Source organism: Triticum aestivum, chromosome 4A, assembly GCF_018294505.1.
Source record: "Triticum aestivum cultivar Chinese Spring chromosome 4A, IWGSC CS RefSeq v2.1, whole genome shotgun sequence".
Classification (NCBI taxonomy): domain Eukaryota; kingdom Viridiplantae; phylum Streptophyta; class Magnoliopsida; order Poales; family Poaceae; genus Triticum; species Triticum aestivum.
In genome coordinates this window covers 540,882,337-540,899,014 of record NC_057803.1, presented here as the reverse complement: position 1 = coordinate 540,899,014, position 16,678 = coordinate 540,882,337, and the positions used below count along the sequence as shown (strand labels likewise).

Genomic DNA, 16,678 nt, shown 5'->3' with positions numbered 1-16,678 from the left:
CCAAGCGCTAGGAGATGCGTCCTCGTGGAACTCTGGCGACGAGCGGTTCCTTGACGCCTACGCTCCGACGTCGGAGGAGGACATCACTGAGACAGAGTCCGAGTCGGACAAGTAGTAGTAGTAGGAGAACTATCTACGAAACCAAATATGTATCGGGAGAAAAATATGTAGGAGAACTATGTACGAAACCAAATATGTAGTAGGAGAACTATCTACGAAACCAAATATGTAGTAGAAAAAACTGAAATATAGCGCGTCTACTGGAGTGGCATGGGCGTGCTTTAATTTGCGGCGGCCCCTGGAACCAGCGCACCGCTGCGCGCAAAAGCTGGCTAACCCGACGCTGTATCGCGACTTTTAGCGCGCGGCCCGTTGCGCGGCTATTGAGGATGCTCTAATGCAAATATGGTGCTACGGGTAGGAAATATGGCTCTTTTTCTCAAGGAAATATCGCTTTTGCTAATGGTCACGCACCCGATTTTTCTTTTAACATTAGTACAGACGCAAGCGCTCGTACATACGCGCATATACTCACCTCTATAAATGCATACACGCACATCCTACTTCTAGGAGCATCTTCGAGAGACTGAGCCGGCATGTCATCTTGAAATTTACGAAGTCACACATGATTTGAACTCTGATGGGCCAGGGATACCACTGTCCCTCTAACCATCCAATCACAGATTGGTTCGGAGTCAAGCACATGAAATTTTAGGATTTTAAGACGCCGATATTCACCAACACTTCCGGTCTGGGATCCCCTCGACCGAACGATTCGTTCGACAGGAGGGATCGAACAGAACGAAAGTTTTCGTGTGGCAGGAGAAGCCCCATGTCTGAAGGGCCTCCACTTGGCGTTGTGCTTTTGAACCCAAAATCATGTACTCCATCCGTCCGTGAATAAGTGTACATCTAGGTTTTGTCCTTAAGTCAAAGTTTGAAAACTTTGACCAACTTTATAGGGAAACGTAGCAGCATTTATGATACTAAATTAGTATCGATAGATTCGTTTTGAAATGTACTTCCATAATATATCAATTTGATGTCATATATACTACTACTCTTTTGTATAAAGTTGTCAAAAAATTTAATCTTTGACTTAGGACAAAAGCTAGATGTACACTTATTCGTGGACGGAGGGAGTACGGACCAATCTGAAGGTGCAGAAAACATCTACTTCGCCACCTAAATGACACCACCATCATCCCCTCTCCTCCACCTCCACACATGGGAAGAGAAAAACAGTAGCGATATCCGGATCTTAAAAGTTGTTCATCAATTTGAAAAAAAAGTTCTGAATTAAAAAATTGTTCACGCATTTGAAAAAATGTTTTTGTTTTCGGATTTTAAAAAGTTCGTGAATTGTAAAATGTTCCAAATTTCAATTTGTTCATGTATTTGAAAACATTTCCCATGTTTAGAAAAAAATCATGAATTTGAAAAAATGTTCCTTTCAAAAACTGTTCATGAATTTGAAAAATATTCCCAATTACAAAAATGTTCATGATTTTGAGAAGTATTCCCGGAGTTCAAAAATTTGAAATGTCTTCCTAGATTTCAAAAAACATACTGGCATACTTGAAAAAATGTTCTGGATTTCTAAAAAAGACATTTTATTTGAAAATTGTTCCCATATTTCAAAAGTTATTCACAAATTTGGAAAAAAAAAATTAGTTGTCAAAAAAACAATCACGAATTTAGATAAATGTTCCGAATTCAAAGAATTTTCATGATTCTGAAAATTTCTCCTGGATTTTAGAAATTGTTCACGAATTTGAAAAAATATTCCATAACTTCACAAAATGTTCATTATTCCAAAATAAGATCAAATTTCAAATAATCTTCACCAAACGAAAATGTTTCAAATTTTGAAAAATATTCCTGAATTTGAAAATGAAAGATGAGAGATAAAAATGACACTGAAAAAAAATTGAAAAATGTAATAACAGAAAAACTGGTTTGGAAAGGATCTAGAACCTCCAAAACCGGAAAAAGGAACTAGTTGGGCTGTCCCCAACCTAGGCACTCACTAGGATCGGCCCCAAAAACATAGGAAGAGGACAAGGAAGCCACGCCCAAATAACGCCATCATCATCCCATCTCCTCCACCTCCACACATCGGAAACCAAAATCCAAATCCAAATGACACCACCACCATCATCCGCTCTCCTCCTCCACCTCCACACACGGGACGAAAAAAACAGTAGTGATATCCAAAGCAACTCATCGCAGCACACCACCAGTGCACGACCAAATGCAAACACCAACCATGCCGACGCCGATGGCCACGCGGGCGCCGACGTCGACAATGGCGGCGAAGCTGCCCGCGCCGTCGACCCCGCGGCAATGCTACCTTCTACCAAACCGCCGGGCAGGGCTGGCGCGCGGCGCCCCCTTGGCGTCGCCCAAGAAGCGGAACCCGTGGCTCGACCCGTTCGACGACGGGCCCGACGAGGAGTTCGACTACACGGGCGTGTACTCGGGCGGGAAGCAGGAGGAGGACCCGCGGCCGCCGGAGGACGCGGAGAACCCCTACGGCTTCCTCCGGTTCCCCACGGGGTACATGCCGGAGCTGGACAGCCTGGCGTCCAAGGTGCGCGGCGACGTGCGCCGCGTCTGCTGCGTGGTCTCCGGCGGGGTGTACGAGAACGTGCTCTTCCTCCCCGTGGTGCAGATGCTCAAGGACCGGTACCCCGGCGTGCTCGTCGACGTGGTGGCGTCCGCGCGCGGGAAGCAGGTCTACGAGATGTGCAAGAACGTGCGGTACGCCAACGTGTACGACCCCGACGACGAGTGGCCGGAGCCCGCCGAGTACACCCACCAGCTCGGCGTCATGAAAGTACGCCGCCCTGCTCGTTCGGCTCATCGATTCGAGAGTCGAGACTAACTGAAGCTGGTTGATTGGCAGAATAGGTACTACGACATGGTCCTGTCGACCAAGCTGGCGGGGACGGGGCACGCGCTGTTCCTCTTCATGTCGTCGGCGCGGGAGAAGGTCGGCTACGTCTACCCCAACGTCAACGGTGCCGGCGCCGGGCTGTTCCTCACCGAGATGTTCAAGCCGGCGACCACCAACCTCGCCGACGGCGGCTACAACATGTGAGCTCCTCGATGGTCACCTCCTCTGTAATCATCAAGAAGGAATTCTAAAAGACGCAATGGAAACGCTTGATCAGGTACCAGGACATGCTGGAGTGGCTGGGGCGGCCGGCCAAGGGCGTGCCGCAGCAGCCGACGCCGCTGCTCAGGGTGTCCATCTCCAAGAAGCTGAGGGCGGTGGTGGAGGACAAGTACAACCGCGCGGGCGTGGAGAAGGGCAAGTACGTCGTCATCCACGGCATAGAATCCGACTCCGTCGCCAACATGAAGTCCCGGGGAGACGACGACTGCCTCCTCCCCCTCGAACTCTGGGCAGAGATCGCCATGGAGATCAGGTAGCCGCTCTGCCTCTGCACTTGCTTGGATTCAACTCCAGCCAACTTGGCATCGTCGTAGCAGTCCTGACCTGACCGGTGATCTCTGTCTTGGCATCCATGCAGCTCCGGAGGCAATGGGCTGAGGCCTCTGTTTGTGATGCCACATGAGAAGCACCGGGAAGAGATCGAGGAGGTTGTCGGCGAGGAGACGGCCTACCTGTTCATCACTACTCCTGGACAGGTAGGTTATCATTCATCCTCCTGCTTCTGCTTGATCAGAACCATAAATCTATTCCAACCTCCGCGAATCAATCATCATTTTGACACTCTGTTTTCTACGATCATTCACTCCCCGCAGCTCACCTGCCTCATCAATGACTCTGCCGGCGTCGTGGCGACCAACACCGCCGCCGTCCAGCTCGCCAACGCCCGTGACAAGCCATGGTAGGGTAGACTCACAAGATTGTTCCTGCAGAATATGAACCGCTCACGCGCCATGTGACATCTCTTGTTTTCTTACTCAGTGTGGCGCTGTTCTCCTCCAAGGCGAAGGCGAGGCTGTTCCTGCCGTACGCGGAGGAGAGGAAGAGCTGCACCGTCGTCGCGTCGGCGACAGGCAAGCTGGACGGCATTGACATCGAGGCGGTGAAGAAGGCCGTCAAGGACTTGGAGCCCGCTCCTAGCTTCGCGTTGGCCCAAACATAATCCAAAGCATCGTCTTCGGTGTGTTGTACATAGATATGAAAATCGAGCTCATCTGACCAACAAATGTGACCAAGAGTTCGGTTTTCTTGTAGTTACTTCAGTTCAGCAGACAATATATATTGGCGCACCGAGGCGTATTCCGCGATTGTAAATTTGACTTCTCTAAATAAGTGGTCAATCTAAATGTACGGGACAGTTCACGCAACAGATAATGCACAAGCCAAAATACATGGCAAAATGATGCAAGGTGGTGAGGAAGCCCTCTTACACGGTAGATTCCGAAATAGCCGGACAATCTAAATGCACATGATTACGTTGCCAAAAGATAATACATGTAGGTCTGAATACAACGTCAAGACACCCCATAGGACATATAAGTTCCACGACGGCGCCGTCATGAGGGGAAACGGTGTTGCGCGTCGCCACTATTGAGTCTAGGACGGATAAAAGTCTCCATCTAGAACACTGTCACGGAGAGAAGAACCACAACAACATACTGAGGACGAGCACGACACCTATGAGCATCGCCGCCGTCGACACCAAAGCCTTGTGCTTTTATTCGGCAGCTCACCCGTGCCACCAGGATGCACCCAAGACCGCCTTGACAAGCACAAGCCATCAGATTTAGATCTGGGCGATGCTATTGTCCGTGACAAAAAATGTGCCCGAGTCACCCGCCGCTACACCTCTCGCCATCCAGAAGACCAAGTGACATAGGCAACACCTCCGCCATGATGCCCGCTGGAGAGCTAAACATGCAGACCATCATCTGGGGGCACCGCCCTGGCATCCATGCCCCCAGACACCACCAATCATCCACGTCACGGCCACCCAACCACAATAGGAGGAGGGAAAGGCACCTCCTTTACTCTTAGCCTGACATCAGCCACCGGGTTTGGGTCGGTGCTTCCATGGTAGGAAGTGCCCACACCCGCCTCCCTAGCCTGTCCCGGTGGGCCGGCAGGATACAACCTAGTGACTGCCGACTGTCGCTACCAAGCAAACTCGAATGTTGCCATGTTTGTGGCCACCGATGTCGATCGGTCCGACGACACGGCAGGACCCGAAGAGCCCAAATCGGACGGACATGGCCAACAGGTGCAGCAGATAAGAAGAGCACAACATGAAGGCACCTAATGCAAACCAAGTCAGCTCCCTGTACATGCGCACTATCGGGCGCTGTCCACCACCACGAACCACATTATGATGCAATTAATGTGTCTATGCGAGAGGAGTCCATGGCAAGGGGAAGAGAATGCTGGTGTGCTATGGAAGGGCAGAAGGAGCATGTGTTAAGCTAAATGACCTAGCTACAATTCTGACCGTCGGACTTCGCAAACTGTGGTAGGAACGCAGCGCCAGGGTGTTCGACGACAAGCATTGAACGATGCAGGCAGTCTTGGCGGTGCAGGAACTGCAGCTATGGCAGAAGGCGTGGAAATGCAAGGCAGGCGTGCGTGAGGAGTAGGTGTTTGGTAATTGTGGGAGGCGGGTGTGGTATTTCGACTAAGTCGCAATGGAAGTAACTTAATAGTAACATCACACATTTCAATACAAGATTGCTTATATGACATCTAATTAATGAGATGAGAGGGGTTTGTGATAACTTAGGTAGTTACTGTAACATCACACATTTTAAGGCATAATGAGTCTATAGCCTAATAAATAAACTCTTTCATGATACCATTCATATGTTACTACCCACTATGAAGATAGTAATATAAACTAGTAACATCGGCAAGTTACTACTATATGTTACTCCCCACTGTAAGCAGTCTTCGGTTGGGCTCAAGAGCTTGTTCTTGCCCAACTTAACTCTTGTAATTAGGGAACCGAATGCCGAACCGATACTGATACCGAATAAACCGAATTTTCGGTTTTTTACACTGCCACAATTAAATTCGGTTTTTACATGTAATAACCGAATTTAAATCGGTCGGTTCGGTATTAAACTGATAGCAGAAATCCCTCACTCTCCCGCGCGTAGCGCCCAACAACGCTGGCGGCCGGTGTGCGCGCGTCCAGCCACTGAGCCACACATCATACAAAGGGCCCAATGTAATGCATGCTCTTTGTCTCACGTTCTGACTATTTTTGTTGGCCTGGGCCCTCCACTAACTACAAGGCCCAATGCAAAAACTAATCATTCTTGCGACGAAATCATTAATTAAAGAGTACTCGTTACAAAAAACACTTCACTTTTCCAGGTCGTGACAAGTGGCGCACATACAGAGCGCCACTTGTCGCATCTTTTTTCGTAGATCCGTTTATTCAAAACGTTTTATCTTTTAAACCGTGCGTCCAAATCTCGAACCGTTTTCATTATTGGATTTCTCGCGTAGAGATTTCCAAAACTAAATCCCATGTTGATAGGTTTTGACGAACTTTTTTTTCACGAAAAAAACCGAGCAAAAAACTGAACCGGGAACACGGTTTTTTTCCCTTTCCGAAAGAGGCATGCCCGTGCCTCTCGCGAAATCACAACCGTGCCTCTCGTGGAAGCAAAACCGTGACTCACGTTGAAGGAAAAAAAAAAGAAAACACGTTTTTTTTTGTTTCCGAGAGGCACGGCCGTGACTCTCGCGAAAGCACAACCGTGCCTCTCGCGAAAGCAAAACCGTGACTCTCACGAAAGAAAAAAAAATAGAAAACACTTATTTTTTTTCCCTTTCCGAGAGGCACGGCCGTGACTTTCGCGTAAGCACAACCGTGCCTCTCGCGGAAGCAAAACCGTGACTCTCACAAAAGAAAAAACAACAGAAAACGCGTTTTGTTTTTCCCTTTCCGAGAGGCACGGCCGTGACTCTCGCGAAAGCACAACCGTGCCTCTCGCGGAAACAAACCCGTGACTCTCGTGAAAAAAAAACAGAAAACGCGTTTTTCTTCATTTTCGAAAGGCACGGCCGTGACTCTTGCTAAAGCACAACCGTCCCTCTCGCGGAAGAAAAACCGTGACTTTCGTGAAAGGAAAAAAGAAAAAACGTGTTTTTTCGCGCAAAAAAAGTTTCAATTTTTTTTATCGAAAAGCTAAGAAACACCGGCAGAAAACCAAAACATCGAAAACCCCGGAAAAAACCGTTTAAAAAGCCGAAAACGTGTGCGGAAAAATAAAAAAAATAAAATCCAAAGGAAGTGTCCAAAGCGCGACACGTGGCGAATGGTTGAGAGCGCGCCAAGTGGCGCTGATCGTTGCGAGGCTCCCGAAGGAGCGCTCGTTAACTAGTTGCTCCCTTCTTACGGCTGGGTGGAGTGTGCAGCGTATATTTGTTTAGTCCCACATCGCTTCGAAAAATGCCAACCGAGGCCGAGCTCTAGGGAGCTCGGTATTTTTGAAAAAAAATCAAAAGTCATATTTCAAAGTTTCAAATAAATTCAAAAAAAATCAGGGAAACTTATTAGATTTCCGCATGCACGTGTGAAAAAATCATTTGAAATTTTTGTATTTTGTAGGCTGTGCAAAAAAGACAAAATTCCGGCCCAACAACAAAAAAAAGCGGCCCATTTTAGAAACATGTTTTTGTCTTTTTTCTGTACGCCACGTGTGAAAGTATATGGTTATGAATTTTTGCACATACGCAATACACATATGTGAGAATGTATGCAAACATTTTAAAAAAAAAATCACGTAGTGGAAAATCGTATTTTAAAAACGAGTTTCATAGAGCTTGGCCTCCAAAAGCCCTCACTCCACATCGCTTGCTGTACTCAAGGGGGAGGCGCTGGGTGGTACTCCCTCCATTCCAAAATATAGTGCGCCCACGTTTCTCGAGGTTGAATTTTGACCATAAATTTAGCGAACGAGACCGACTGCGGCGGGAGAAAAAGTTACATAATTAAAAACTTCTTTCGAATACGAATTCACTGATATAACTTTTGCCCCCGCCGCAATCGGTTTTGATAGTTAAATTTACGGTCAAAGTTGAAGCACGTAGATAGAGGAAGCACTACATTGTGGAATGGAGGGAGTATAAGACTGCGAGGTGCTGAGTACTCAGATTAGAAGCACTCGCTGCTGCGCTGCAAGCAGTGTTCGGTAATAAACCGAAAACTGAACCGAATTATCGGTTAGCAATCTTGGCTTGATAAATTCGGTTTTTGGTTTTACTAACCGAAATTAAATATAAACCAAATGGTATAAACTGAATTTTTGATTTCTACCGTATGCCCAGGCCTACTTGTAATTAAAGCCATTTCTCTCTTATTGGAGATGACAGGCAACACGGTTGTTGCTTGTTCTTGAAAAAGGATATTGAAGACATTCTACTTGTTGGGAAAGCCCCCTTCTTAGCTTGAGCTCATATGCACCTGTTGTGAACAGTTGATTTAAAAAATAATTGTAAACACATAAAAAAATGGGCAGCACTCTGCGCCGGTGCGCCGCCGAAAGTTTCGGCCGGTCGCACTGCAACCGCCCGATGACATGTGCGCATAGCAGTTCGATTGGATCCAAGTAAAAAAAAACGAATCACCCCCAGCTCTCTTTCTTCTTCCTCGGGCAGTCCTGTTCGGGGGAGCGCGGCGCCACGACTCCTATCCCCTCCGGTGGTCGTCGGTCCCCACCCTTGCCGGTCTTCCTTGTCGCCGCCGGATCCCGCCCTCGCCGGCCATCCTCGTCGTCGGTCCCCACCCTCGCCGGTCTTCCTCGTCGCCGCCGGATCCCGCCCTCGTCGGCCATCCTCGTCGTCGGTCCCCGCCGTCGCCGGCCGTCCTCGTCGCCGGCCGCCATGCAACAACTCCACCTGCGTTGCAGCTCTTGACGGCGGCGGTTGTAGCTCGGCCGCCACCCCTCGCCATTGATGCTCGCTGCAGGGAATTATGTCGATGGCGGTCGTCAGTCAATCAACGCCATTTTTAATGGATGTAGCAAAAAACTTCACCCGTAGTAGCAAAAAATAACTACGGTTGCAGCAAAAATCAAACACCGTCGCCGTCTTCGCGAGGTCGCTACTCCCCCTTACATGGATGTAGCAAAAAACTTCAGTGATAGTAGCAAAAATCTACTACGGTTGCAGCAAAAATCGTCGTTGTCGTCGTCGCGAGGTCGTAGCTCCGCTTGATGGATGTAGCAAAAAGCTTAGCCGGCAGTAGCAAAATCCAACTACGGTTGCAGCTTCCCCTTGTTATGAAGTGCCATTAAATCTCTTTGTGTCTATGGTTGAAGCTTTTTTCAATAGCTGTTGAAGCTTTTCTAGGTGACGGTTGCAACACTTGTATACGCGGGTGGATCCGGCCATGGCGGTAAGCAGCCATGGCGGCCGGTGAGGGAGCGCCTGACCGTCGTCGATGGAGCCTGTGGTGGCCCAGTCGCAGCCCGATAGGAGAGGGGGAGGGGATGTGCACACGTGAAGGATGTAGGTAGGGGATGGATCTGGCCATGGCAGCAGGCAGCCATGGTGGTTGCGCGAGGGAGCGCCTGGCCGCCGGCGATGGAGCTCGTGGTGGCCTCCGTCGCAGCACGGGGAGGGGAAGGGGATGCGCGCGTGAGGGCTAGAGGTAGGGGATGGAGGCGGGGTGCGCGGGGCCACTGCGTATTGCGTGTTGGGCCAGCATGGCTAGCGAGCCGGCCGAAAGTTCAGCCGGTGCACCGCACCCAAACGTTTCCCTAAAAAAATTATGAATTTTTTGTGGCAAACATTAGTGAATGTTTTGAGTGCTTGCAAAGTTTCGTTACAAAACAACATTCATGGAAGTTGCGCCAAAAAAACAAAACCAATCCTCCAAAATGCTTTCAAAAATAGCATTTTGAACCTCCGATTTTGTTTTCTTTGCCACGACTTCCGCGAATGTTATTCCACGATGAAATTTTGCAAGCACTCAAAACATTCATCAATATTTTCCAGAGGTCATTTGAGCTTGAGCTAAGATACTCCGCATGTCATTTATTGGCTTCTTTCCACTTCTCATGTTTGTACTGTTTACTACAGTGGATTTTTTGTGGGGTACTTGATTTTGATGAGAACAATGATGCTTGCTCTTCTGTAACGGAATTGCTCCACACACGACATCACGTGGCCGATCCATGAACGACAATAAATCCAACGAACAGAGTGTGGGCTGTGGACGAGTTTCGGTGGCTGGGATTCATCACCGTGCACTGGTCGTCTGAATTAGTCGTCCGCCTAGCAGTGCTGCTTCTGTAAACTGAATCTCATAAATCCTAACCAAGTTTGTAGTATAACGAAGAAATTTTATATTCTTTTCCAAAAATCTTGTGTAAGGATACTCCATTGTTGCCACCCTTTTAGGGATTTCTCGTTTTCCAAAAAAATAATACATTTTTAATTAAATTTCCTGTAAAAAAGTAATAATTTCATCTTCAAAATTTTCAACCAAAGTAAACAAGTGAGGATATTCACAGATTTTCACGTAGACTTTTGTGAAGGGAAGTTAGCTGTGGGAGAGCAGTAAGAGCTGTCGCACGAAAGACAAATTTAGAATCGCAATTTTGTCTGTTAGTTTTTCTTTTTGGTTGACAAAAGGAGCCTAGGGTCCTAATTTGATTGCATAAAATTGATATAATAATATAAAACGCCCAACAGGAGGACGAACGTTTAATTCATTGCGTCACCTGGCCGTCGACCTGATCTACTGCACACGGGTAGAAACACCAAGGAGCAGCATAAAACATACAGTAAAACTAGCATAGGGGGGCAGGCTTGCTTTCTATGGAAATACTCGGCAGCCTCAGATCGAAGGAGTTTTGCTCCACAACCCTGTTTGTGGAATTTTTGGGAATCTCGAAACTATCAAGCTTTATGCACGAGGTTCCTTGAACTCACTCAAAGATGCTTCAAAGCTAGGACGTAGAGCACAGGTAATTCCTTGCTTTGAAGACCAAAGAGTTCTACATCCGTTCCTGATTCCTCTCAATCCTACGCATTCTGGGGAATGGCTCGACCGGCACGGAATGCCTCTCAATCCGACAATTTTCAAGCAAGTTTGCAGGGAGATATTGTCACCGGCAACATATGCAAAGTCTGCTATATAGTCGTGACTCGCCAACTATGCATTTCCGTGTTTAATTCCATTGCCACACAATGAGTTCATCACAATAAAGACAATATGTAAGGCCCCAACAACCATAAGCACACTAGGATTCATTGCCCTACTCACATTATGACCATCGTTTGCATCACGTACTAGCATTATGGCTCTGTACACATCTGCACATGTTATTGATGTCAAACAAGATCCGTCACCAGCGGATTGAATGGCAAAAGAGAACATTCGAAATTGTTGTTGTACATTAAGAGCATCTCCACTCGCGCTCCCAACAGGCCCCTCAGGGCGAGTTTTTTCGTGCCGGCTCCGAAAAAAACCACAGTCGTGCCCGCAGGATGCCGAAATCCGCCGGCTCGACCCATTTTTTGGCCCGGCGATCCCAGGACGAACCCAGCGCACTGGGGATGCTTGGGGGTTGAAGGAAATATGCCCTAGAGGCAATAATAAAGTTATTATTTATTTTCTTATTTCATGATAAATGTTTATTATTCATGCTAGAATTGTATTAACCGGAAACATAATACATGTGTGAATACATAGACAAACATAGTGTCACTAGTATGCCTCTACTTGACTAGCTCGTTAATCAAAGATGGTTAAGTTTCATAACCATAGACATGAGTTGTCATTTGATTAACGGGGTCACATCATTAGGAGAATGATGTGATTGACTTGACACATTCCGTTAGCTTAGCACTTGATCGTTTAGTATGTTGCTATTGCTTTCTTCATGACTTATACATGTTCCTATGACTATGAGATTATGCAACTCCTGTTTACCGGAGGAACACTTTGTGTGCTACCAAACGTCACAACGTAACTGGGTGATTATAAAGGTGCTCTACAGGTGTCTCCGAAGGTACTTATTGAGTTGGCGTATTTCGAGATTAGGATTTGTCACTCCGATTGTCGGAGAGGTATCTCTGGGCCCTCTCGATAATGCACATCACCATAAGCCTTGCAAGCAATATGACTAATGCGTTAGTTGCGGGATGATGCATTACGGAACGAGTAAAGAGACTTGCCGGTAACGATATTGAACTAGGTATTGAGATACCGACGATCGAATCTATACCGATGACAAAGGGAACAATGTATGTTGTTATGCGGTTTGACCGATAAAGATCTTCGTAGAATATGTGGGAGCCAATATGAGCATCCAGGTTCCACTATTGGTTATTGACCGGAGACGTGTCTCGGTCATGTCTACATAGTTCTCGAACCCGTAGGGTCCGCACGCTTAAAGTTCGGTGACGATTTGTATTATGAGTTTATGTGTTTTGATGTACCGAAGGTAGTTCGGAGTCCCGTATGAGATCGGGGACATGAAGAGGAGTCTCGAAATGGTCGAGACGTAAAGATCGATATATTGGACGACAATATTCGAACATCGGAAAGGTTCCGAGTGATTCACGTATTTTTCGGAGTGCCGGGGAGTTACGGGAATACGGGGAAGAAGTGTTGGGCCTTAATGGGCTTTAGTGGGAAGGAGAGGCAGCAACCAGGAGGTGGCGGGCGCCCCTCCCAAGCCCAGTCCGAATTGGACAAGGGGTTTGGGGCGCGGCCCCCTCTCCCTTCCTTCTCCCCTTCCCTCCTTTCCCCCCTTCTCCTAGTTGGACTAGGAAAGGAGGAAACCTACTCCTACTAGGAGTAGGAATCCTACTCCCTTGGCGCGCCCCTCCTAGGGCCGGCCTACTCCTCCCTTGCTCCTTTATATACGGGGGCAGGGGGCACCCCAGGACACACAAGTTGATCTGTTGATCTATTCCAGCCGTGTGCGGTGCCCCCCTCCATCATATTCCACCTCGGTTATATCGTAGCGGTGCTTAGGCGAAGCCCTGCGTCGGTAGAAACATCATCACCGTCATCACGCCATCGTGCTGATGAAACTCTCCCGTGAAGCTTTGCTGGATCGGAGTTCGCGGGATGTCATCGAGGTGAACGTGTGCTGAACTCGGAGGTGCTGTATGTTCGGTACTTGGACTGGTCGGATCATGAAGACGTACGATTACATCAACCGCGTTGTGCTAACGCTTCCGCTTTCGGTCTACGAGGGTACGTGGACACACTCTCCCCTTTCGTTGCTATGCATCACCATGATCCTGAGTGTCCGTAGGAATACTTTTTGAAATTACTATGTTCCCCAACAGGGTTTTCGACGGAAGGAAAAACCACGCATGGGCCACCACTGTCAATCGGAAAAGCATCTTCCACTTCCAGATTTGCTCCCCTGCGTGCACGCCCTTCAGCTGCCATGTCGATCCCGACGCCACCTACCCACCCTCCGCTGCTAGATAGGTCATTCCCTCGCCGGAAAAGAGAGGGTTCCGCCGTGGCAGCCTCCACCCCGCTCCTAGGCGAGCTTTCCGATGCTCCGGCCACGCACGGCGGGAATACCGGGTTGTGCGCCTACCACACCTGCAAGGTGTTCGACGATTTGTCTGTTCGGTGATGGACTCAGATGACGAGGAGGCGTTCGCGGCATTGCTGGAGGACGAAGCCGATGCCGACGCTCAGGACGAAGAGCATCTCATGGTCCTCGCCGCTCTGGCCAGCCTGTTCGCGAGCAAAGCAAAGCCACGACAAGGTGGCTCGGCGCCGGGCCGGCTGAAGGCAAAGCAGAGGCATCGACTAGAATGCTATTGCTTGCTCTAATCCGACTACTTCGCCAACGCTCCACTGCATGGCGAGAAAGTATTTCTGTGTCGTTATAGGATGAGCCGAAAGCTCTTCCTCAGGATCGTGAATTCCATCTGTGAGTTCGAATTAGCTACTTCAAATGCAAGAAGGATTGCACTGGCACACTTGGATTCACTTCACTCCAGAAGTGCACGACAGCTATGAGGATGCTTGCATACGGAGCTCCCGGTGATTCACTAGAAGACTATGGACGCATGGCCGAGTCCACGACCATTGAGTGTTTGTACAAGATCTGCAGGGCAGTGGTGGCAGTGTTTGGACCTCAACACTTGCGATCACCCAATGCTGAAGACACTTCTTGGATCCTAGCACAGAATGTAGCAAGAGGATTTCCTGCGATGCTTGGAAGCATCGACTGCATGCATTGGAAATGAAAAAACTATCCATTTGCTTGGCAGGGGATGTACAAAGGCGCCAAAGGCGATTGCAGTGTGGTACTTGAGGCAGTGGCCACAAATGACCTCTGGATTTGGCACTCCTTTTTTGGTATGCCAGGAACTCACAATGACATCAACATATTGCAGTGCTCAACTGTCTTTGCCAAGCTTGTTGAAGGTCATGATCCTCCGGTGAACTTCGAGGTCAATGGGCGGCACTACAACAAGGGATACTACCTAGTAGATGGCATCTATCCGAGATGGTCGACATTTGTGAAGACTATCTCGAGCCCTGTGCTAGGAGGCAAGAACTCCCACTTTGCCAAGTGTTAGGAGGCTTGCAGGAAGGATGTCCAGCGGGCATTTGGTGTGCTCCAATCTTGATTTTCTCTTGTCTGGTACCCCGCTCAGACCTGGTCGAAAGATCAAATGTGGGAGGTCATGACTTGTTGTGTCATCTTGCACAACATGATCATTGAGAGCGAGCAGGAGAGCCAGTGTTTGACACTGAATCATATTATAGGCAGGGTCCTCTTTCCCAAATTGATCACCAGCTACCGGTAACCTAGATTGCCTTCCTCAATATGCGTCAGGAGATCCGAGACCCACTAGTGCATCAACAACTGCAGCAGGATCTGATGGAGCACCTATGGAGGCTCAAGGGCAACGCCTACCTCGATGTGTGATGAAATATGAGTTTTTATTTGTTGAACTATATGATTTGTATTGATTTGTTGAACTATTTCATTTGTATCGATTTTCTGTGATGAACTATGTGATAAAAGTAGCTTTTGTTGAATTTGTGCCGAAGCACGCCTAATATGGGCCGAAATTGATCAATTTGCGCCGATAGTGGGCCAATTTGCGCCGAAAGTGGGCCGAAATTGGCGCCTGTGGGCGACCGTGGGGGCGGCGGCTGGGAACCCGATCGCCCCCACGCCAATTTTTCCGCTGGCGCCCCCCGGTGCTATTTCAAGTCCCTCGGTCCGAACTGCTGGAGATGCTCTAACAATGGTACTAGATGGCTTACTATTAACCAAGAAGGTTGGGGTGTGAGATGAACATGACCTGTACCCGATGAAGTACACTGCATCTTGTGGACCGAGGAACCCCAGTTCTGACCAGCTCAAATATGGAGTGTATAGAATACTTGCTCAAGTTTTGGGATCATTGTTTTGGAAAAGAAACTTCAAGGTCGTGATAAGTAATGCTTTGAGCAACTAACTGGACTCCATTTTAGTTCAGGCTGTGATTTTCCTGAAACTACTTTGTAACAATAGTAGCAACCTTTTTTTGTTCTCTTTCCTTTCTTTTCTTTGGTAATGGTTTCTTGTTATATGTCTTCTACCTATCTCATTTCCCTATGTATTGTCCACAGGTTCTCATACATCTTCAGCAGCTTGAGGAGGTTTGGAAACTGACAGATCTTGGAGATATTCTACTTGTTGACGCTTAAGAAAATGTTCGCCATTTGTTGACTTCTTTCCACTTCTCCATTACAAGTTTGAATTGTTTACTATCATGGGTAATTTTTTCTGTTTATGGGGTACTTGCTTTAGATGAGAACAATGTTGATTGCTCTTCTGTAAATTGAATCTCACAAATCCTAGCCAAGTATGTAATATAATGATACTCCATCGTTACCACTTCATCCTTACCACTTATTTAGAGGTTTAAGGATATTCCATCGTTACAAAAAATCCTAGCCAATTTAGATTCTTTACAAAAAATCATGTTTAAGGATACTCCATCGTTACCACGTCTTTAGAGGTTTCTTGTTTCCCCCGAAAAAAATCTATTTTTTGTAAAAAAAATCTCAGAATAAAGTACTAATTCATCTATAATATTTTCACCCAAAGTAAACAAGTGAGAATGTCCACACAGAAATTTGTAGAAGGGAACTGAGCTGTGGGAGAGCAGCAAGACCTATGTCGCATGAATGACAAATTTACAATCATAATTCTGTTTGTGGTTTTTTTACAAAAGTAGCCTAGCCTCCCAATTTCATTGCATGAAATTGATAATACAAAACACCCAAGAAGTGGACGGACGTTTAATGCAGTGCGTCACCTGGCCGTCAACCTGATCAACCGAATAACCTCACTCAAGAGACGCCGACAACAATTTAACGCACGGCAACATCATCAGAACTATTCGACACCAGCAACCCCTAAGCATAAAACATACAGAAAGTAACCGATCAAAAACCATACAGTAAAACTACCATAGGGGCCTAGACTTGCTTTCTGCGAAAATACTCTGTGGCCTCGGGTAAAGAAGTCTTATGCACATGTCATTCATGCAACACTGCTTCAATTACAAGTAAAAGAAGAAGCCTTGTTTGTAGAATTTTTGGGAATCTCAAAAATATGAAACTTTATGCACAATGGACCTTCACTGTTCTCCAACATGATTCACCACTGGAAGGTAGAGCATGGATAATTCCTTGCCTTGAGGACCGACTATTTCTACATCCCT

General features: G+C 47.4%; 1 protein-coding gene across 1 annotated transcript; it reads left to right on the top strand.

The window, feature by feature from the left end:
- The first annotated feature begins 2,123 nt into the window (after nt 1-2,123).
- LOC123086806 (photosynthetic NDH subunit of subcomplex B 1, chloroplastic) lies at nt 2,124-4,328 on the top strand. Its single transcript, XM_044508613.1, has 6 exons — nt 2,124-2,839; nt 2,909-3,099; nt 3,177-3,434; nt 3,540-3,657; nt 3,775-3,860; nt 3,941-4,328. The coding sequence occupies exons 1-6, from the start codon at nt 2,255-2,257 to the stop codon at nt 4,119-4,121; spliced, it is 1,419 nt and encodes a 472-aa protein (XP_044364548.1). The 5' UTR covers nt 2,124-2,254; the 3' UTR covers nt 4,122-4,328.
- The last annotated feature ends 12,350 nt before the right edge of the window (nt 4,329-16,678 follow it).

What these genes read in the sequence shown, in the direction of transcription:
- LOC123086806 (XM_044508613.1), top strand. Translation starts at nt 2,255, where the DNA reads ATGCAAACACCAACCATGCCGACGCCGATGGCCACGCGGGCGCCGACG. An exon ending in TCATCACTACTCCTGGACAG is followed by an intron (nt 3,658 to 3,774) that starts GTAGGTTATCAT and finishes CACTCCCCGCAG; the next exon opens with CTCACCTGCCTCATCAATGA. An exon ending in AACGCCCGTGACAAGCCATG is followed by an intron (nt 3,861 to 3,940) that starts GTAGGGTAGACT and finishes TTTCTTACTCAG; the next exon opens with TGTGGCGCTGTTCTCCTCCA.